The 22,277-nt window shown below is 52.7% G+C and overlaps 5 protein-coding genes across 5 annotated transcripts; 2 read left to right on the top strand and 3 right to left on the bottom strand.

The window, feature by feature from the left end:
* Positions 1–1,713: 1,713 nt before the first annotated feature.
* NEUTE1DRAFT_124552 (uncharacterized protein) lies at positions 1,714–4,685 on the bottom strand (the record flags this gene model as incomplete). The annotated part of the gene is made up of 2 exons (XM_009855932.1): positions 1,714–4,211; positions 4,280–4,685. 2 exons carry the CDS (start codon positions 4,658–4,660, stop codon positions 2,019–2,021), a joined length of 2,574 nt encoding a protein of 857 aa, XP_009854234.1.
* A 5,556-nt stretch (positions 4,686–10,241) lies between these two features.
* On the bottom strand, positions 10,242–10,695 carry NEUTE1DRAFT_18829 (uncharacterized protein; the record flags this gene model as incomplete). The annotated part of the gene is given in 4 exon segments (XM_009855490.1): positions 10,242–10,266; positions 10,455–10,496; positions 10,587–10,639; positions 10,654–10,695. Coding segments are annotated over 4 exon segments (162 nt in total), but the record flags the coding sequence as incomplete, so codon positions are not given.
* Positions 10,696–11,927: 1,232 nt separating this feature from the next.
* NEUTE1DRAFT_131843 (ABC transporter CDR4) lies at positions 11,928–16,753 on the top strand (the record flags this gene model as incomplete). Its single annotated transcript, XM_009855931.1, has 3 exons — positions 11,928–12,726; positions 12,802–16,528; positions 16,625–16,753. The coding sequence occupies 3 exons, from the start codon at positions 11,928–11,930 to the stop codon at positions 16,740–16,742; spliced, it is 4,644 nt and encodes a 1,547-aa protein (XP_009854233.1).
* Positions 16,754–17,809: 1,056 nt separating this feature from the next.
* NEUTE1DRAFT_124550 (uncharacterized protein) lies at positions 17,810–19,241 on the bottom strand (the record flags this gene model as incomplete). Its single annotated transcript, XM_009855930.1, has 3 exons — positions 17,810–19,015; positions 19,079–19,158; positions 19,194–19,241. 3 exons carry the CDS (start codon positions 19,239–19,241, stop codon positions 18,328–18,330), a joined length of 816 nt encoding a protein of 271 aa, XP_009854232.1.
* Positions 19,242–20,032: 791 nt separating this feature from the next.
* NEUTE1DRAFT_124549 (uncharacterized protein) lies at positions 20,033–22,206 on the top strand (the record flags this gene model as incomplete). Its single annotated transcript, XM_009855929.1, has 4 exons — positions 20,033–20,143; positions 20,224–20,337; positions 20,419–20,605; positions 20,713–22,206. 4 exons carry the CDS (start codon positions 20,111–20,113, stop codon positions 21,942–21,944), a joined length of 1,566 nt encoding a protein of 521 aa, XP_009854231.1.
* Between the last annotated feature and the right edge of the window lie 71 nt (positions 22,207–22,277).

Genomic DNA, 22,277 nt, shown 5'->3' with positions numbered 1-22,277 from the left:
TCAACCCTCCATCCAGCAAGGTACTCGCCTAGGTACGTTACGAAGACATGTCCTCCTGGGCAGCAAAAGGACATTACACTGATTAAGAACGAAGAGGAATATCTAGACTAGTAGGTACTGACTGCATGTATCGCGCACCTGGAATGGAATGTCCAGCCGGGGCCCCCTATAATGCAGAAATATAATCACCAACGAACAGAAGAAGAAAAATAAAAATAAAATGAAAACATGTGGAAAAAGTGCAAAAAATTGGGACCTGGGAGGCTCGAACTCCCGACCTCAGGATTACTCTGAACTGTTTTTTTGGTTGGTAAGTCACCCAGTCAAATCATACATGTGAGTAGTATGAGACCTGCGCGCTAGCCAACTGCGCCAAGGTCCCAGTTGAATGTTTATTGTTGTTGAGAAGGGGAAATGATAAAATGGCTCATAAAGGAAAGGGTAAAGAATAAAGAGTAAGGTGGACCGGTTGGTGGAAGAACTGATGAGGGAATTTGGAAAATGTGGTGGAGTGGAAATGTGGTTGAAAGCGGAACCGCCGAGCCCTCGGGAGCGGGAAGCCGGCCGGGGCGATCGAGTATGAGATGGAGATCGGGGATTGGGGATTGGGGATTGGGACCAGTTGGACTGGACAACGGACAATAGGTCAGGAGTAAGAGAGACAATGGGAAGGAAGGAATCTGGCGTACCGGCATATATGATAAATACAAGAACTTCGGAGGGAACAGTAACGAGAAATAAGTTTCGCTGTTTGGTACTTGAGAATAGTCAAATCACAAGTTGATCATGGCAGGATAGCAGCTTGGATTCCATGGGCGATCAATGCACTTAAAAAAAAAAGAGAAAAAAGAGAGAATACCTGGTCGACATGTGCAATGACGGCAGCCAAAGTGTAACACAACGAAAGAGAAAAAAAGTCCAAAAAAGAAATTCCCCTCGACCGGAATCGAGCCGGTGACCTTTCGGTATACAATCTAGACAATTACAGCCGAACGTGATATCCAACTACACCACAAGGGGTTTTATTTGTTGTATGAGCACTTGCGAAATGGCACTTATAAGCCCTACACAATGCTCCCCGCATCGTAGCAACAAACAGGGCTCTACTGTGTCAATGTTGCCTCGCCCATCACTCCTTCCTTCCTTGTTCTGCACAAGGAAGTCATGTCAGACTAGGTACTTGACAGAGAAGATACCGACACGTTTCTGTAAAATAATACTTTACGAGCCTAGGTCAATTATATATAACTCATTGTGCGACGACGAATCATTCTTCCTGTCATGTTCGAAAACACACATCTTCGAAGCCAAACAATCTTGATTGTCGTACGCTGTTGTCTGTGATATGGTCGAATATCCTTCCCTACTGACTGGAGTCACTCATTACCTTGAACGTGATGGTTCTCTGTTCTCCTATCCATAGACTTTCCTTCCAGTTTTCAAACGAGAAAAAAACGCAATGGCAACCTACTTAACCACTTCCACGCCAAAGTGCCAAACGCAAGAAAATCATCCCTGTTAGGTAACCACGGGCAAGACTCCAGAATCTAAATTCGTCAATGGTCAATGAGCAGCCATGAAGCTCCTTATTATCTCCGTCTCTGGGTGCCGTTGAATTTGTCCTATTAAGAAAAGAACCGAAAAAAAACCCTTAGGGATAATGTGTTTGACAACAGTGGCGGGCAAGACAAAGTTGGTAGTAGGTGGTTGTGGAATATACAAAATCAATTGGTCCTCCTAGATGTTCTTTCTTCTCCCTGGCACATGCAGACAACCTTGACGAGTCAATGGTGGTATTGGTAATGGTGTTGCTCTTCCATACGCCTAACATCCTTCTTTGCTTCCTTCCTTCCTTTTTTTCCTTCTCAACTTGATCAATCTTCGCACTTCCTACTCCTACACCAAGAGCTTATTGTCTCTTGCGGTTTGGACTGTTTCTGTGATTCCGGGTGCTCTTCCTAGCCTGTGTTTCTGTGCTTGTTTTCTGTGTTTCTCTTGTTTTCGCTGCCAGTAACTGATCACAGCGTGACCTGTGTCGCATGCTCCACAGTTGTCTCGTTGCCGACATGCTTCGAGTCGCTGGCAGTACTGACGTCCCCGACCGATGTCGCTGGGGAATCGAGCGTGATAGTTAACCGGGGAGGTTGCGGGTTAATCTCCGAGTCCTGCTCCGAAATACCGGTCGTCTGCGAATCCAAGACATGCTCTACATGCTCGCCAGCACCTTCACCAGACTTTGCCGTCTCATCTTCTCCCTCGATTGCTTGCCCGTCGGCATTAATTTGACTGAGACGCTTGCCGGCGTGCTCGCCCTCGATGCTTACGCCAACTACCTCAGCCAAACTTCTAAAGTTGAACATGGGCTCAGTGCTGGTGCTTGGGTCCCTGTCCTGCTCGTCGCCGTCTTCGCTAACCCCAGAACGGCCACCTAAACTGAGACCGCTACCGCGAGGATCCTGGAGGTTAGAGGGTGGCACATAGCTGCCCTGGTTACTTTCCACCGCAGACGAAGATGCAGACGAGGCACTGCTCATCTGGCGAAGATGCGACGGTCCAGCCATCGGCTGGGGAGATGGAATGGGCCGAGCAGAAGCGTCATTGCTCGCTGCGCCCGCACTTCTATCAACGGCTTTACCCTTGTCCTTGGTGTTCGAATCTGGCGCTAGCGCTCCGGGAGCTGCTGGCGTCGTCATGGCGGCACCTGTGGATGCCATAGCGCTGGCTACGCTGGCTTCGACTCGGAGGTTGCTGGCAGCACTATTTCCACGCTTCCTACCGAAACTCAGCCCAGGTAGACTCAGGCTACTTCCACTAGCCGAGCTGTGCCCACTGCGGCTTGCCTCATAGGGTCCGCCCTGTTTCGCTGCGGCTTTGGCTGCTGCCTTCTCTGCCTTCTTTTCTGCCTTCTCCCGTTCCTTTTCGCGTTTCTTTGCCTCCTTCTGTTCCTCCTTTTCAGCCTTCTTCTTGCGCTCCTCTTCCGCAGCCAAGGATAAGCGAATGGCCTCGGCGAACATCATCTCTTCTAGATCTTCCAACCGGCTACGTCGGTTTCCGTTGCCACTAGAACCGGCGGCGCGATCTGTATTGGCAGTAGCACCAGCATTAGCAGGAGTAGCTGGGCCGGTACCCCTATTCTCATCGCCGTTACCAGGAGTAGCCGATGCTGACCCAGAGCCTCCGGTATTCCGACGCCCGAAGCGACTCCTAAGCGCACGAGACTCGTTGTTGTTCATCAAGAACGCTGCTGTGTGTAAGGCTGTCGCAGCAGCAGCGCGCCTCGCCAAGTGTGCTCGTGCGGCCTGCAACTTGGTTGCCCATTCTGGCCGGACTTTATCCGTCAGAACGACATTCGGTGCGTTGGCAGACAATGACTGGTTGCGACGACGGCCACCTGGTGAAGCGACACCGGGAGACAGAGATCCTGAATTGACTGAACTTTCGGACGACATGGCTGCGCTTGTGCTTCCGAGCGCTAGGGGTGAAATGGCATAGGTCAAACCGCGACGGAATGGTGGCGGCTCATAAGTGACGCCAAAGTCGGGTTGCGTGCAGTAGGGGCAGCAAGCGGGCTCAGACACCAAGAGCCCCGCGGACTCCTCAGGATTGTTATTCGGATCGTTTTCGTTGTGTCCCTCTGGGAAATGCGGATCCGGCCGCTTAATCTGGACGAAGCATTCGCTGCAAATGGGCTGGTCACAGCAGCGGGTGTGGTTCAAGTATGGAGGGTACGTCAAGAAGCAGATCGGACATTCGGTAGCGTTCTTGTAGAGGAAAACTTCGAGGGGTTGTCCGTTGACAAAGGGGTCGTTGGGTAACATGATTTCGCGGGGCGCAATTTCTGTACTCGAACCATTGCGACAAGATCCTCCTCCCAAGACAGCAGCAATAGCCTTTCCTCGCGTGGGCTTAAAAGGCGAACTGCTCCCTTTGCCGGAACCGGGAGAAGGCAGCGCAGAGCCCGCATTGGATGTGCTATGCTCAGAAGCTGTGGAAAGGCTGCGACCGCCGATCGGGACTGTCAGGTGGTTGGTATTCGAGCTCGCGTCGGTCGGTGAAGCAGGTGAGCGCGGTCGTGGGATCAACTCATCCGGGGGAGTTTCGCCGGCAGCGGGAATCGGCAGGCCTCGCGCGGCAGCGATGATTTGAGGCTCGGTCCAGTTCTCGTCGAAGTCGTTTAGTCCTCGCCAAAATGGAGCAAGTTTACGCTCAATCTAGAGGGATCATACGAGTTAGGAATATGCTTGATAGGAGTTGATACCATGGCTTTGAGCGCACATACCATCAACTGCCTGACGATCTGTTTGTTAAAGTCCTCAGGCCCGACATAGGTTCCCATGGTGACGAGATAGCCACCGTCAACATGCTCCTCTTTCATGCTCCGCTCTCGCTCTTGTAGCCGGGCGACGCGCTCCTTCTCCAGCCTCCTGGCCTCCCTCTCCTGCTTTGTCTCCTTGCGTTCATGGCGCTCATCGGCGTGCGAGCTCGAGCCCCCTGCAGCGCGCCCCAAAAGTCCAGTGAGATCGTGTCTGGTGTTGCGGTTCCTCCTAGATGACTCCCTGCCAGACTGTGTCGAGGAGCCTATACCGGCGTCAAGGGCGGAGTGGAGGCCACGGCGGCCGCTGTCATCGCCGCGGGACTCCTTTGTGTTTGCGTTTCCCATGGTGGTATTGACGACAGGCGCTAATGTGACCCGCCGGGAGCCGATGAGAGATGCAAAGCAGGATGGCGCGAAACAATGGGTGTGTTGTGTCTGTCGTCGTTGTCTTGTCGAAAGAGGTGGTGCATTCGTTCCGGCTGGCGGGGCCGCTAATCAGAATGACGGAGCAGATCAATCAAAGCCAAGCCTGCCAGCAGCAGCAGGGGCAACCGCGTGCAGTGGGTGCGCTAGGTCGATGCTCCCGGCTGCTGGGTTGTCAGATGTCAACAAGCTTCAGTGCGCGGGGCGGACCAGGTAGTGTACGGCGGCAGGGTGGAGCGCCACACGACGATATGGTCGGCAAGAGGATAATGTTGAGATATTGGGAAGCGATCGCAGGGCTACGGAACTGAAAAAAAGAAAGAGTACAAAGCAATCGAGGATTCGGGGTCCAAGGTGGGATTTTTCGCGCTCGGCAGTTGACGGGATGCAAAAGCTTGAGGGTAAGGTAGGAGAGAACGAAGCAGAAAGCAGGGCAAGGCACAGTGACAGAGGGCCGTCGTTGCCGGAGATGGCGGAGCTTGTCGGTGCGTTTAGATCCAATGGGGTGCTACAGCACGCGCGCTCATCCTGGCGGCGTCCAACGAGAGAACTTGCTGTCAGTCGCCCTGGAGCAGAGAACCTAAGCGACTCTGGTCTGAGGCAGATGGAGCGATCTCCGGTCCGATGGGAGTCCGATGGGAGGTTCCAATCGAGGGAGGGGTTTCGGGTGCTTGTACGGGAGCAAGTTGAGAAAGACCTAATGCCGATGGTCACCTACTTACCTATCTATCAGTCTATTACCCAAGTTGGAGGGATGACGGACAGACGGGCGTCCTGCCAGCTAGAGAGGTAGACAATGTCAAATGCTTGACAATCAATACGACAAAAAGACCGAGGCCAGCACGGTCGCTTGTCGTTCTCGTTGCTCGTTCCGATGACGACAGCTCGATGAGCGTACAGCGAGGGGATCACGTATGGTAGAGCCCGCTGAGAACAAATCAAGATGGAAGCTGAACTGAATGATAAGAAAACAGATGGATAAAGTTTGCCTGGAGAGTCCCAAAAATTTGCTTGCTTCTTGCGTTGCTTGAATGAGGTCGGGGTCGGGGTCCAGACTGAGGGTTACGTTCAGGTAGGTTTGTGCGGCATAGGATTGCCTGCCGGTGAGGGAATGGAACCCTTCCGTTGAGGTACCTTATCTGCCAGCAGGATTCAGGTCATCACTGCCGTCATCTCCTTCCATTGCTCTCAGGTGTTACAGTCATGCATTTACATCTTTTCGATCAAGGCATCGAGCAATGAATCCTCGAGATTGAGCAGCCCTACAGTAACTCGATGGTGTTCTTCCACAAGGGGAGATGGCTAGATCCTCTAGTGTTGGGCGTTATTCGACGCACCAGTTGATAAAGCACTAACAATCATACACCCATTTTTAGCCTGTGGACGATCTCCAACTAATAGGACCGGTAACAACACCCTTGAGCCAACACTTTGTTTTGATCATCCTGACACTTTCCTCGCATTCACGTTCTGTCTTCAAAAACCCATAGTCATCTATTCGAAAGAGCTTGGGAAAGGTCGATTCTGTCACGCTTTCAAGAAGATATACGATACGACGAAGACCCAGCTAGCTGAGTTTTTCACGTCACGCTTCGTTCAGCTCCGTCAGCAAGCACAACGACTCAAGGTTAGAAAATGAACATCGGTTCATGGTTATCCAAACGTAAGTTTGTCCTCCAAGGGTACTAAGATATTAAGAGTATGTGATTTACAGGGTAAACATCGACGAGTCAGTCTTCGTCCCGCATCCTAGACTTCAACGTGCGACGGCCCTCGGTGATAGTATTGTTCCACGCGGCGGTAACAGTAGCTCGGTGACACTCAAGATAGGGTGAGCTATTAAGGCGGCTAACGAGACGATACAAACCAGGTTGTTGGCATGGCTCCCGAGATATGTTCACAAGGCGAGCATGCAGATGTTGTGTGTGTCACCAAGTGAACAATGAGTTCAAGGGCGTCAGCAGCCATTCACGATGCTTCTTTTGAAGAAGACTAAACGGAAACAAAACCAACACTTTATAGTCATCATACCTACACCATCGGCACGAGGTTGATTCCATCAGTATATATGGGCTGTCCCTACATATGGACTTCGGACCCTTGCATATTGACCATTTGCTTGCTCAATACAATGTTCAACTGAAGCTGCAGGCTTGCCGCAATATTCTCTTCATACAGAAAAACTCTGTCTGTAAATCTTTTGCTGCCCCATGGGTAGACAACGTATCATAGCCGTCGGATTGATACAGAATCAACCATTAGTAGAGACTGAGTAGGTATGGCGCTTCTGTGAATCCTTCCACATCCCTCCATGCCCTGCAATATCCTACCAATGCTCAACTGCTTTTCTCACTATCCCGTATAGACTCGGGGCATCCGTTTTCAGCTAAGCATTTCAGACTGCGCAAATCTCTTCCAAAACCCAAACCCTAAGGCACGCCAGTTACATTTCTGTAATCGCCATTGTGTAGCTGCCAGTTAGGCCTTGGAACCTAGAAACAGATGCCCCGAGTCTATACGGTACATATCCCAATGGGTGATGGAAAAATGCGCCTGTCCCTACTTGCTATTCATGTTAGTGCAGCTTTTGCATTGACATGTTTCCCACAGATGTCGGGATCAACTCAGAAGAACATGCAATGCATGTAGAAACAGGCTTACTGACCTACAGAAGTGAACACGGGCATCATAGCATCTATCTCCAGATTCTCCTGTTAATGGAGGCAAGGGCTCTTAGACCGCCGTACATCATTTTTCCTCTCTGGAGCTTATACTGATAGAACTATCTATAAAGGCCGGTGGATTCTACTTGGAGCCGCTTCTCCTTTTTAGAAATCACCATACTGGACGACTTCATCATGCTTCTGGACCTATTACGCTGTGCCGGTTTGTTGCACCAGCCGTGCCAACACATCTTCTAGGAAGGAGACTTTACCATGATTGTTTTCACCTTGTAAGCTATTATTCTGCTGTTGACGGGTCCGCAATGCATGCCCGAGTAGGTAGCCATCACTGACCGTCTGTGGCTGTCTCGGTTATCTCAAGTCATGTCTATGCAGAAGAGGAAACCTATGAAGCGGCCATCGAGGTCAATAATTCTGTTCACTAGCCAGCACAAGCCACTGACTTCCTCTCTTTGGATAAGTGAGGGGCAACTGAGACGGTCATTGCAAAGAGCGAGATCCATCCAATATAAACTCCAGGAAAAGATATAAGCACCCCCCGCACGTGATTGTCAATCAAAACGTGGGCAAGCCGTCACTGTTTTTGCGTGATCCTCTGATGTGTGTCGCGACATATGAAGCACCCACACCACCACAATGTAGTATGACGTCCTGCAAATCATCTGGTGTGCGTGCTACAGTGCGCATGGGCGAAGGATCCGCGGCTTTATGTAGTATATCTTGATGGTTTGGACCGGGTCGTTGGTGCTGTAACAAATGAGAGAATTCAAGATGCGAGATGCCCAAGGAGCGACCTTGCAACCTAAGGACGATATGAACTTGATGTGTGCTGACTGGGCAAGTCTGATAGATCGTTTGATGTTGGTAATATCGAGGAACTTCTTCCACTCATACAGCTAGCTGTTGGTTCGGCTGGTCAGGTTGGCACCGTGCAACCCGGGAGCAGGCGCACTGCCTATAAAGATGAGCAAAGGGTTTTTGCTGATTTACCTACACAAAGAACTGTCCAAGTGGATGATCATCTTGTAGAAAGGTTAACAAGATCTCACCAAGCCGTCCGATTCGATCAGCAAACGTGCTGCGTGTGTAATACATTTATAGTGTAAAACGTGGCAGTCGACTCGGTTCCAGGCATCTGGTTGTAGTGTAATAATCTATCCGCATCCGTATTCGGACCTAGAGCTGGATCTAGAGCTGGACTATGCTTCGATTTGTTTTGAAACCATCGAGATACGAACACTTTGCCAAACTGCCTTCGATAGAAGGAAGATTTTACGTTTTCGTTCTGGAACATCGGGGAGAGGGCCAAGTCGTTGAAACACAGCGTATCCAGGGTCGAAAAAAGAAAAAAAAAACGTGAGCCGCAATCGACAACTTTGTGACAGGCTTGGGAAAGTGCGGAAACGGTGTGGAGTTCTTCGGTTTCGGTTTCGTAATCGCTGTGCGAGACTTCGCATGTCCCTGATACATAGACTAACGAAGAGTGAACGGGAAAACGCCTAACGAAATAGGGTTAGAAGCTGTGGGGAGTTTAGTGGAGGCGACTGGCTGATCATGGATATTGTGGATTTTTAAAGATTGAAGAGCTGGCTGATGACGAGGAGACTGTTGCCGCCGGATGATGAAATAGGAAGAGAGTCGATGACATGTCCGCGTAAAGTACACTTGAGAATGGTATGTGTTTCCGAGAAACCTCTGTCTAAAGATCTTCAACGTTCGGAAAAGGGTAGAGTCCGCCAGCCCGAGAACGACCCTGCGATCCTGCCTCTGGAGGGTCCGTTACACCCGTGACGCCAAGAATTAAGCAGAAACTGGGGAATCCGTCTGTCACCATGTCCAGTGGACCATCACGGCGCATCCGCAAGTTGTGGTGCCGGGGGAGAGAAAACAACGGTCAGAAAGTTTATTCGAGTCAAACGGTCAGCCAGGCCACGCCAGAGTGTCGGGACATTGCAAATCTCCGTGCGCGATAACCTCTGCTTGTTTCCTATCCCCGCCAAAGGTAACGGTGAGTCCACGGGGCGGCAGATGGTAGTATTGAGGGGGGATCCCGGTTTAAGGCAAGCAGTGCCAGATGCCGGATTCTCATGATGCGACGGGCAGCGACAGGGCAAGTTCTTTCTTAGATCCATTTTAACAGTTTGTCAAGCCTTGTGGGGTTACTCACTGCCTGGGCTCCCGCTCTGGTCCGTGCTTGTCACCGAAATCCCGAAATCCATTTGATGCCTGCCCGGTGTTAGCATATGAAAAGGGCGACTGGATCCTTAACTGTCAGTGCCTGTCTGACATGGAGGTATTCCTGTGCGGTTCTTCGGTGAGATTTTAGGTACGCGTCACATCGAGGGTTGGCGGGGATAGCGGCTGAGGCTGATGTTTGATTGTGGTAATTGGAGGATGTTGCGGGTTCGGACCGGTAAAAGACCCCGAAGACGGCATCCAATTTGAGTATGTAGGAAAAAAGTGTGTCTGGCGGGAGCAAGGTATCCAACCTGAAGGAAGGGCGTTGATTGCCATCGCTGTGAGTGGATTACCTAGGTTGTCCAGCACGTGGGGGATCCAGTGAAGGAAGAAACATTCAGCGAAGCGGGCTCCCCACTGGGCAGGCACTGGCGAGGGAGGGGACCTGGACGGGCCCGATTTGTTCGAATTTCAGGTTTCTGTTTCAGTGTTTGTCGTCTCCCTGTCTCCTTCCACTTCTTGATTCGGTTTTTTTTTTTTTTTTCTTTCGGATAGCCCTAGACCCGACCCAACATGCAGGGCACGACGGTGAGGGCATCCATGTTCCAGATAGCTGTGCTGGTGCGAATTGTGTCCGTCCAGACGATCTGATTGGGGTGCCAAACTCTGGTGATCAAATGCAGCAAGCCCAGCAACGGACAGCCTCTAATCCGACCTATTCTAATTGACACCACTGGCTCATCTGAAGGATCGCCAGAATTATATGATTTTAGTGCATCGGTACCTATGGACGCGCTTAGTGTGGTGTAGAAGCGTCTCTGCGGTACTGAGGACTGTGGAGAACGAGCACTTACACGTATTCGGAACCTTGGGCTATCCCGTCACCACCATTCACACTCCAACAACATGGGGTGCAATATGTATCGTCGACAAGTTATACACTACATACACTACATGACATGTCGGGGATCAGCAAGTCCCCTCACCCAGTTGCTGCGGCGGCGCAAGGGATCGGAGCGGAGCGGCCGCTGGGAGTCAACTATTGCATAGTACACTACATTGAGCGGTGCTCGGCATCGCCAAGAAGCCCGACATCTCTGTGGCGGGAGTGGTTGAATGATTTTCGGTCAGTATGAATCATTTTCCCGTCATCACCGTGGACGCTAAAGTCTTCTAGCCAACAAGCTCTAGAACAAATGCCCGACTCCGTTTCAGTAGGGTCGGGCTACTATGCAGTAATTCTAGTGTAGCTCTGTAGGTAGTGTGGTCCTCAGGGCACACTCCACATGGCAACTTGAGCGGGCTGCCTTTGCTGCTTGTTCGCGACACCATTTGTGCAGGCGGCTCACTTGCTATCATGGCCCTCTGTTAGCCCAGAATGACGAACGAGAAGGGTAAATATCCATTGGTCACTCACTCTACCTATCCTCGTATACGGGGCTCTCTGATTGACGGGAGGACGGGAGCGGACGGGCTTAACGGGGTCGCTGCCATTTTCGTCCACTTCTCCAGATGTGTCGAGAACCCCAAATCCCGAAACGAAAAGAAGTACAAGGCAGCTGTACCAGGTACTTATAATCGGTAGCAGTGTGACGCTCGAGACGAGGTACCCAAGACTCCAGGAACGGGGAAGGGCCCTCCAACAAAGTGTAGACGGCTCCACTCTCTCAGACCTTCGGAGCCTGCGAGGACCCCGTCTCCCCTTTAGATTTCCAAAGGCCCGGGTTCCAGTTCTTCGCATTCCATCTCTGGTCGTCTCTTATAGTCCCGCGGTCCGGCGACATTCTGACATGTTGCCTCTGATCTCTGGACCTGCTAGATCTCGACCTCTTCTTTTTTTGCCAGCAGATCCTCCCTTCCATCCGCTCCAGGTCTCCCGGTCTAAAGGTTCGTCCGATTTATACGGAGTGAGGTACGTACCTACGGCTCTATCGCTACTTATACGGCAATAGAGAACAGTCCGGGGTGCTACACATACTTTTACACTAGCAATTCCTCCACTTCCTCCTTCTCTCCCTCTTTCTGGTTTAGTGGACAACTGCGAATCTTCTTGTTTGCATACATATAATATCTGCTCCGCTCCCTCTGCCTTGTAAGTCCTCTTTCCGTTCAGTCTCAACTTTCTTCGGACGAACCCCCCCACACCGCCCCAGCCAACCTCGACATACCCGACATTGTCAGGGTCCAACTAAACATAAGGCACGGACCGACACTTACACCAATATCTTCGGGGTTAGGGCAGAAGTTAATGTCATCTCATCAGCGACTTAATACATAACCGTATTGTAATTGGAGCAAGTCCTTCGGACACAAAAGAAATCACCACCATGTCCTTCATGGTGGGCACTGGTTCCTTCGGGAACTATGACCACACAGCCCGGACTTCTGGAGCACCTCTTGGGCGCCGGCAGACACACGACTTGGAGGAGGAAACCGTCGCCGCCAACCCTTCCGGACCTACTCATCCCGAGCCGGGCTCTTCACACTCTCATAACGACCAGATGACGGGAACACGGGCCACATCCATGACCGATGTCGACGGAAGCACCGCTCGTTCTGAGAAGGAGAAGGACGCCCAGCATGCCAACGATAGCGACAGCACCTGCGAGGAGGACGAGGACCGTATCGAGGAGAACCGCCGCGCAAGCCAAGTCCTCGCCCTGGCACGAAAATACACTTCGCAGTCCCACGCTGCCGTTCCCGAGGGAAAAACTGTCTTCCAGGTCGACGAAGAGAACTCACCACTCAACCCCAATGGTCCCAACTTCAACTCTCGTGCTTGGGCCAAGGCCCTCGTTGAGCAGATCAGTGGCGATGGCCTTCAGTTCCGTACCACCGGTGTCGCTTTCCAGAATTTGAACGTTTTCGGTTTCGGCTCTGCCACGGATTACCAAAAGGATGTTCTCAATGTTGGCCTCGAAATCTTCAGCCAGGTCCGCAACCTCATTGGTATGGGGCGACAGCGCCGCATCGACATTCTCCGTGACTTCGACGGTGTTGTGCGCAAGGGTGAGATGTTGGTTGTTTTGGGCCCCCCTGGTTCCGGCTGCACAACCTTCCTCAAGACTATTGCCGGCGAGCACGACGGCATCTTCATCGACGACCAGTCCTACTTCAACTATCAGGGTATGTGGTGCCTAAAAGTAATCTTTTTTTTTGTCCGTGTGTCGAGTTGGTCTCGCTAACACGACGTCTACCTAGGTATGACCGCCAAGGAGATCCACACACATCACCGTGGTGAGGCCATCTACTCTGCCGAAGTCGATACCCATTTCCCCCAGTTAACGGTGGGTGAGACTTTGACCTTTGCGGCTCGCGCCCGTGCTCCCCGTCACATCCCCGACGGCGTCACCAAGACCGAATTTTCCAACCATCTCCGAGATGTCGTCATGGCCATGTTCGGCATCAGCCACACCATCAACACTCGTGTCGGTAACGAGTATATCCGTGGTGTTTCGGGTGGTGAAAGAAAGCGTGTCTCCATTGCCGAGGCCGCGCTCTCTGGTGCTCCCCTTCAGTGCTGGGATAACAGCACCAGAGGTCTCGACAGTGCCAATGCCATCGAGTTCGTCAAGACCCTCAGACTGCAGACTGAGCTTTTCGGAAGCACTGCCTGCGTGTCCATCTACCAAGCCCCTCAAAGCGCCTACGACCTCTTCGACAAGGCTGCTGTCTTGTATGAGGGTCGCCAGATCTTCTTCGGCCGTGCCGACGAGGCTAAGCAGTACTTCGTCAACCTGGGTTTCGAATGCCCCGCTCGCCAGACCACTCCCGACTTCCTGACCTCCATGACCAGTCCCACAGAGCGTATTGTCCGCCCCGGCTTTGAGGGCAAGGCTCCTCGTACACCCGACGAGTTTGCTGCTGCCTGGAAGAATAGTGCCGAGTACAAGTCTCTCCAGGCTGAGATTGAAGAGTACAAGAAGGAGCATCCCATCAACGGACCTGATGCTGAGGCTTTCCGCGCCTCCAAGAAGGCTCAGCAGGCCAAGGGTCAGCGCGCCAAGTCTCCCTTCACACTCTCCTACATCCAACAGGTTCAGTTGTGCTTGTGGCGAGGATGGCGACGCCTGGTAGGAGATCCTAGTATCACAATGGGTTCTCTTATCGGTAACTTCATCATGGCTCTCATCATCTCCAGTGTCTTCTACAACCTGCAACCCAACACGGACAGCTTCTACCGGCGCGGCGCTCTTCTCTTCTTCGCCATTCTCATGAACGCTTTCTCGTCGGCCCTCGAAATTCTGACCCTCTACGCTCAACGTCCGATTGTTGAGAAGCACGCTCGTTATGCTCTGTACCACCCGTCTGCCGAAGCTGTCGCTTCCATGCTCGTCGATATGCCCTACAAGCTCGCCAACTCCATCGTCTTCAACGTTACGCTGTACTTCATGACGAATTTGCGCCGAGAAGCGGGTCCGTTCTTCTTCTTCCTGCTCGTGTCCTTCGTCACTGTACTCGTCATGTCGATGATCTTCCGTACCATCGCCAGTTCCTCGCGTACGCTGTCTCAGGCCATGGTGCCCGCTGCCATCATCATCCTTGCGCTCGTTATCTTCACTGGTTTCGCCATTCCCACCACTTACATGCTTGGCTGGTGCCGCTGGATCAACTACATTGATCCCATCGCATATGCCTTCGAGTCGTTGATGCTAAATGAGTTCGTCGGACGCAAGTTTCATTGTGAAGCCTATGTTCCTAGCCCTAGTATTCCCACGTACGCCAACGTCGGTAACTTGAACCGCGTCTGCTCAGCCGTTGGTTCCGTCGCGGGCCAGGACTACGTCCTTGGAGACGACTACCTCCGTGAGAGCTTCAACTACGTCAACAGCCACAGGTGGCGCAACTTTGGTATCATCATCGCTTTCATCTGCTTCTTCCTCTTCACCTACATTGTTGCTGCCGAGGCCGTCTCGGCCAAGAAGAGCAAGGGTGAGGTTCTTGTCTTCCGCAGGGGCTACAAGCCCGCTTCCTTCAAGGAGAACAAGGGCGATGCCGAGTCTGGTGGCGTTCAGGTTGCCGGCAAGGGCCACGTCAGCGATGGCAACACTTCCGACAAGGAGGCTGGTTTCTTGCAGGCCCAGACTAGCGTCTTCCACTGGAACAACGTCTCCTACCATGTTCCCATCAAGAAGGAAATTCGCCAGATTCTCAACAACGTTGATGGCTGGGTTAAGCCTGGTACTTTGACCGCTCTCATGGGTGTCTCCGGAGCCGGAAAGACCACGTTGCTCGACTGTTTGGCTGACCGTATCAACGTCGGTGTGATCACTGGTGAGATGCTGGTTGATGGCAAGCCTCGCGATACTTCTTTCCAGCGCAAGACCGGTTACGTTCAACAGCAGGATCTCCACCTCGAAACCACTACCGTCCGTGAGGCCTTGAACTTCAGTGCCCTCCTCCGCCAACCCGCCCACGTTCCCCGCGCCGAGAAGCTCGCTTATGTCGATGAGGTTATTAAGCTCCTCGACATGGAGGAGTACGCCGACGCTATCATTGGTGTCCCTGGTGAAGGCTTAAACGTCGAGCAGAGAAAGCGTCTTACTATCGGTGTCGAACTTGCTGCCAAGCCTCCTCTTCTTCTCTTCGTTGACGAGCCTACTTCCGGTCTCGACTCTCAGACTTCGTGGGCTATTCTGGACCTCCTCGAGAAGCTGACCAAGAGCGGCCAGGCTATTCTATGCACTATCCATCAGCCCTCGGCCATGCTTTTCCAGCGCTTCGATCGTCTGCTCTTCTTGGCCAAGGGTGGTAGGACCGTTTACTTTGGTGACATTGGCAAGAACTCCAAGACTATGGCTTCTTACTTCGAACGCCAGAGCGGTGTCAAGTGCCCTCCTGATGCCAACCCCGCCGAGTGGATGCTCGAGGTAATCGGTGCTGCTCCTGGAACTCACTCCGAAATTGACTGGCACGATGCTTGGCGATCCAGCCCCGAATACCAAGCTGTCCAGGAGGAGTTGCAACGTCTGAAGAACAACTCGAACCACGCGGACGCTTTGGAAATGGATGGTGACGCTGGCGGCTACCGCGAATTCGCCGCTCCCTTCTTCGAGCAGCTCAGAGAGGTCACCTACCGTGTCTTCCAGCAATACTGGCGTACACCGTCGTACATCTACTCTAAGACCGCCCTCTGCATTTCCGTCGCCTTGTTCATCGGTTTCGTCTTCTACAACGCCCCCAACACCATCCAGGGTCTCCAGAACCAGATGTTCGCCATTTTCAACCTGCTCACCATCTTCGGCCAGCTCGTCCAGCAGACCATGCCTCACTTCGTCGTCCAGCGTTCGCTTTACGAGGTCCGTGAGCGCCCCTCCAAGGTCTACGGCTGGAAGGTTTTCATGCTCTCCCAGATCATCGTCGAGCTTCCGTGGAACGCGCTCATGGGTGCCATCATGTACTTCTGCTGGTACTATCCCGTCGGCCTGTACCGTAACGCTGAGCCCATGGGCCAAGTCACTGAGCGTGGCGGTCTGATGTTCCTGCTCCTCCTCGCCTTCATGTGGTTCACCTCGACCTTCACCGACTTTATGATTGCCGGTTTTGAGACCGCTGAGGCCGGTGGTAACATTGCCCAGCTTCTTTTTTCCCTCTGCCTGATCTTCTGCGGTGTCCTCGCCAGCCCCGAGGCCATGCCCCGCTTCTGGATCTTCATGTACCGCGTTAGCCCCTTCACGTACCTGGTCAGCGCCATGTTGTCGGTCGGCGTGGCCAACACGGACGTGCATTGCTCGGATGTGGAGTTCCTCAAGTTCAACCCCCTCAACGGCACTTGCGGGGAGTACATGTCCGACTACATCAAGGCCGCTGGTGGTTACCTCCTCAACCCGGACGCCACGGACGAATGCAGCTTCTGCCCCATTGACAAGACCAACACGTTCCTTGCTAGCGTGTCGTCCGACTATGCCGATAGATGGCGCAACTTTGGGTATGTTTTTTTTTTTTTTTTTTTTTTTTTTCCCGCTCTCTCCTTTCCCCTTGTCATGTTTTCAACAACGGTTACTAATATACTCTTCAACAATAGCATCCTCTTTGCCTACATCGCCTTCAACATCCTCGGCGCCCTCGCAGTCTACTGGCTCGTCCGCGTCCCCAAGAAGAACGGCATTTTTGGCTTCCTCAAGAAGCAAAAGAAGGAGTAAACTCTCTTTCGCCAAACCCCAAAACACCAAGAAAAAAAAAAGCATATAAAATAAGGCACAATAACATACTTTCATAGACCACTCCCCCCCCTATTTACACCACCACTTACGAGGAGACGATTGAGTGAGGATTGGATAATTCACGCGTCGAAGAAGAGAGAGAGGAGAGAGCGACCTCGTTTCGCAATGGGTTTCTGAAGTTGATGGTCATCATGCATTGATTTTATGGTGTTCCGAATTTTCACATCTCATCTCTACACCATACCACATACACTAGATCTAGACACCCCCCCCTCCACCTCACACTTTTTTTTCTCTTTCCATTATTTTCTCTTTTGGACATACCCTCCGCGGTTCCAATTGGTTTTTACCTACCTACCTACCTACTTAGCATTTCTCAGCGATTTGTCCTTTATTTTTGGATATCAAGGCTCCAGCGATATGCAACCATTGTATCTTCTTCTTCTTCTTCAAGAGACTTGCGTTACCAAGCTCGACAATTTTGTACAGATGACATGTAATGTTTTTTTTTTTTTTTCCCTCATATATAGAGAGAGATGATGATGTTGGAAAAAGAAAAACGAAAAGCGCATCGATGCGGGCGGCGGGGACGGGAAACTTTTGGAGGGGGCGGCGGATGATTGATTTTTCTTTTTGAGCAGTTGATGAATAGAATAGAATATGAATATGAATACCTATCAATTCTTTTTCTGGGGAAAATGTCTGTCTGCTATGGCTAAAATGGCTAAATTTTTTGGACATGTGCGCGTATGAACTTTGGATAGAGAGATGCCCTGCTCCATTCACGCAATTTCGAGAGATTTTAGGATGGAGAGGATGAGAGAGAGCGAGATGTCGACTTCTTCGCTTGATTGGTTGGTGTACTATTATCGCTCAAGTTCATGTAATTAGGTAGGTATGATTGTTGATTGGGAGAATATCTGTGTGAGATAAGATAGGTCGAGGAAGCTGAGACACTTGATGAAGGAACGACGTGTCCAATTCCCCCGACTAAGCTGAATTAGATAGGGTATGTCAAATGTGATACATCACTCATCGGTCTTTTTGGGCAATCCATTCATTCAATCCTATCCCACCAATCCTCTCGTTCTGCTCAAGTCACACACGTGATGAACTGCGCTCATGCTCCAGTTCTCCAGTCCAACTCCGGTACATATTTGCTCTGGGAACCCTTTCACTTTTGCTCTTGGTCTTGGTCTTGGTTTTGGTATTGTTGGAAATTGCAATTACGTTGTGGTCTCTTTCTTCTCGCCTTGCCTGCCTGTATGTCCAACGCTGATGATGCCCGTGATGATCACGTACGCTAACGATCCTATCCACGGCCTCCACTGCCCCCCCTTCTCCCGAAACGCCGATGCTTGTATATATAAATATGATAGAAGAAAACCGTATTCCATATTGCAATAAATGGACGTCTTGACCTCCAACAATCCACTGACTGACGGCCGCGACCCAAGTTCGATTCGGATGTTCGGTGGTATTGTCGGATAATGCAGGGTATCCTTCGCTGATAGTGATCGTTCCTTCTGCTTGCTAGTCCCCCCCTCCCAGGATTTTTCATCCCTCAAGCCTCGCCAAAGATCCTCACCATCAATACGTAAAAGAAGAAAAAGGATCCCGCCAGCAGCCACTTATGCCTCGACATCCACCCCTGACCCGCATCTCTTTGCTGCATAACCACGTCCACAACAGCGTGAGCCTGACCACCGCTGCTGCCAGCGATACCTAGCTGAGGCCCGCATGACGACGCGTTCGCCGGCTCCGGCCTGTTCCCCGTCGCTGGGTCAATGTTGTTTTCCTTGATCCACCTCCAGTTCTCAGCGTCCACCTCGGGCCACTCCGACCTGAACTTGGCACCCCCATCGCCAGCCTTCACGTTGCCTTTTCCCGCTGCGCCGTTTGGTCGGAGATGGGAGCCGCCACCCGTCGAGTTCCACCATCGTGAGCGCGCGGCGTGAAACTTGCGTTCCGTTTCGGTGGCCGAGACGGAGCCCGTTGTCATCTCTTCGGAGGTCATGAATGATAGTAGGCCGATGAGGATCGTCGAGACTTCCCATGCCGGGTTGAAGGATTTGGGGTGGAAATCCGAGATGGAGAGACATAGTCGGCTCGAGGGTGTGAAACGGCCGGAAGGAGTGTGCATACGGATCGCAGGAGGGGCGAAGGGGTAGTTGGGCGGGAAGATGAGCGTGCCCCAGTATTGACCGCCGTGGTAGGGAGTGTTCTCGGGTCCTGTGATGATGTAATGCCATCTGGAGAACTGTATGTCAGCCGCTGGCCACATATAAGCGAAGCTGGCAGTGGTAGATGCTTACTCCAGGATGTTGGACTCGGAGGGGTGGGCAGTGATGTACGGCGGGGGGTTCTCGGTGATGGACTTGTATTCGCGCGTCAACTAGAAGAAAACATTAGTCCATGTTCAAGCAAGACCATGGAATTTGGTGGACTTGCGCGCTTGTGTGCCGCACGTGTAGCCATGGTGAATTGCGCAGATGGCGATGTCTCGAGATGGTATTGGGCCGCGACTGTGTGGCAAAGAATGAAAACACCAGAAGGAATCGGCGGCCGTGGGACAAGGGGAGTGAGTGCCTTTAAACGAGCGATCGAGAGTTGGATTTGTTGCGACTTTGGAGACGGCGGAGCGACGTGATTCGAGTCTCGGGTGAGTGACGATGGTGATTGAGTAGTACGTTAAGTTTGGAAGTGGATGGATTGGTAGTAGTTGGATATTAGGTGGATGTGATGTGGTGATGGTGGTCTGTCTATTTCTAGGATGGAAGGTGGAAAGTAGGTAGTGGGTAGGTCCAGTCAAGGTTAGCGACAGAATGTCAGTGAGAGCAGTGACGGACAGTGGTGGCACGGCACGGGGTATGTATGGCATTCATTGTGGAGTTGGGGGAACACACGGCAAGCGACCTCCCCCCCAATCTCCATTTCCCAAAAAAAGTGAAACCAACAACTGGACTGGACGTTGGACCCAATCGGGGTCTAGTCCAGTTACAGTGGGTCTGCCGCAATTGTGGTTCCCTTTGTTGAAGCAGGGGGGGCCCCGGAAAGGATCTCCACGGCCGTCGGCTTTCATCTCAATGTAGTGTACGTCAGCCACAGCCTGCCGTTCAAACTTCGGCAGTCCACCAGCAGCACTAGCCACACCGTTACGTAGGTAGTGACGACGGTAATTGATGGATCCCCGATAGCACCCGAAGCCGAATTGACCGTCTTGAACCTGGTCGACGGTTGCAGCAGTCAGTTCGGGACCAAAATATTGGCAAGACTTGAGAACATCCCAACCTCAACAAGTCGCCAACCTGTGATCGGGATCCCGCCAACCCAGGCGAGAAGCTGCAATGGCCTCCTCTCCAAGTGCCCCCGGCAATCCGGTAAGAACCTGTCCCTCGTGGCCGTCTCAATTGCGCCAATTCGAGTGGCCAATTCCTGATCCAAATCTTGGAATCTTCAGGTCGAGGCTGCCACCGCGAAGATCGACAAGGCCGCTGCCATCGTCCACCAAAAGGCCGCTGCCGTCGTTACCGAGCCCAAGGAGCCTCAACCCTACCAGGTGCCGAACCCCATCGTATGGGATCCAATCCTGAGGTAGCCCTGAATACAAATGCCAGTCATCGTCCCGCTAACCTCTCTCTCTCCCCCAACCCAGATCGAGGACCACCTGCTTACCCCCGCTACCGTCAACTCCATCGAGATCCATGGCGCCAACAACACCCGCCGCGGCCTTCTCGACCACGTCTTCAAGCCCATTGTCGAGGAAACCACTAGCCCCGCTACGACCCTAGGCGATGCCCTCGCTCGCATCAGCACGGCCACCCAGAAGCTTACCCGTTTCGGTGCGCGCCCACTCCTCCTCCATCTCCTCTTCCCACCCGAACAACGACCGAATATCCTGCATTTCCCACAAGTCAGCACCCTCTAACGCACGCTTTACTCCCAACAGGCATCTTCAAGGAGGATGGCTTTGGTGTCTTCATCTCGGATGCCCGCCAGCAGCAACAAGAGCAGTTCCAGTCCCCCACCGACCGCACCGAGCTCGACGTCTCCATCCGCGTCAAGGAACAATCCCGCCTCGTCTTCAAGGCCGGTACTGATTTTGGCAACGCTGAGGGCTCCGCTTACACCAATGCCGTTCTGCGCAACATCTTTGGCGGTGCCGAGACCCTTTCCGTCAACGCTGCTGCCGGTACCCGTACTCGGTCCGCTTATAACGCCGTCTTCTCCACCCCGGTGAACGGCAACCCCGATATCCGTCTTGCGCTCGAGGCTCTGCGTTCATCCACCCACAAGCCCTGGGCCTCGCACGACGAGCACCTTACCGGCGGCAACCTCCGCCTCGCCTGGTCGACCGACAATGGCGATGACCACGCGCTCACTTACTCCGGAGTCTGGCGCCAGCTGACTGGTCTCTCCGCCTCCGCCTCGCCCACCGTCCGCGCCGATGCCGGTGACTCCCTCAAGAGCTCCATCACCCACACCTTTACCCGCGACCGCCGTGATAATCCCATGCTTCCCCAGGCCGGCTATCTTGTGCGCACCGCCGCCGAGCTTGCGGGTTGGGGTCCTCTGAAGGGTGACGTTTCCTTTGCCAAGTCCGAAGTCGAACTCTCTGCCGCCCAGGCCCTCCCACTTCCCGGTGTCTCCGTTGGCGCCGGCTTCCGCGCTGGTCTCCTCTACCCTCTGCCCATGGGCTACTCCCTCTCCAGCACCTCCGTTGCCCCTAGCCGCATCAACGATCGTTTCCAGCTCGGCGGCCCCACCGATGTCCGCGGTTTCAGCATGGGCGGCCTCGGCCCTCACGACGGCGCCGACTCCGTTGGCGGTGACGTCTTTGCTGCTGGATCCGTCAACATGCTTCTACCGCTTCCCAGGGCTGGTCCTACCTCCCCCTTGAGGTTCCAGCTCTTCGCCAACGGCGGCCGTTTGGTTGCGCTGCAGGGAAAGAAGACAGCTGAGGGTTCGGTGTCGCTGGATTCCGGCGCTGTTGCGAGTGGCATGAAGAGCGCGGTGGCGGAGTTGGCGAACGGCCTGCCCAGCATCGCGGCTGGCTTTGGTGTGGTGTATGCGCACCCCGTGGCGAGGTTTGAGTTGAACTTCAGCCTGCCGTTGGTGGTAAGGAGAGGCGAGGAAGCGAGAAAGGGACTGCAGGTCGGTGTCGGTATTAATTTCTTGTAAAAGGTTTCGATGCATGTGTAGGAAGTAAAGAATAATGGAAGGATCAAGCATCAAGAGGTTCGACGCGTTGTCTGCCTGTGTAGTATCTATGTATAAATGACAAGCCTTGCTGTAAGAATAAAAATCGCGAGAGGACGCCGAGTTCTTCCCATATTGCCCTTTACTTCCCTGCCGGTAGTAGGACATTTTCCACTGTGCAGTCGGAAGCCCAATTTCGCTGATTTCACAGTTCGTTTGTTGCTTAAGCGCCTCACATGGTTAACTCCCATCTTGCGCATTTCATGTTTGCATCGTTCAAGAGCTTCAGAGGCCTGCGATTAATGTCAACATTCC

Source organism: Neurospora tetrasperma (assembly GCF_000213175.1).
Source record: "Neurospora tetrasperma FGSC 2508 unplaced genomic scaffold NEUTE1scaffold_6, whole genome shotgun sequence".
Classification (NCBI taxonomy): Eukaryota; Fungi; Ascomycota; class Sordariomycetes; order Sordariales; family Sordariaceae; genus Neurospora; species Neurospora tetrasperma.
Note: the sequence above shows the minus strand (reverse complement) of the source record. Positions and strands in the feature narration are given on the sequence as shown.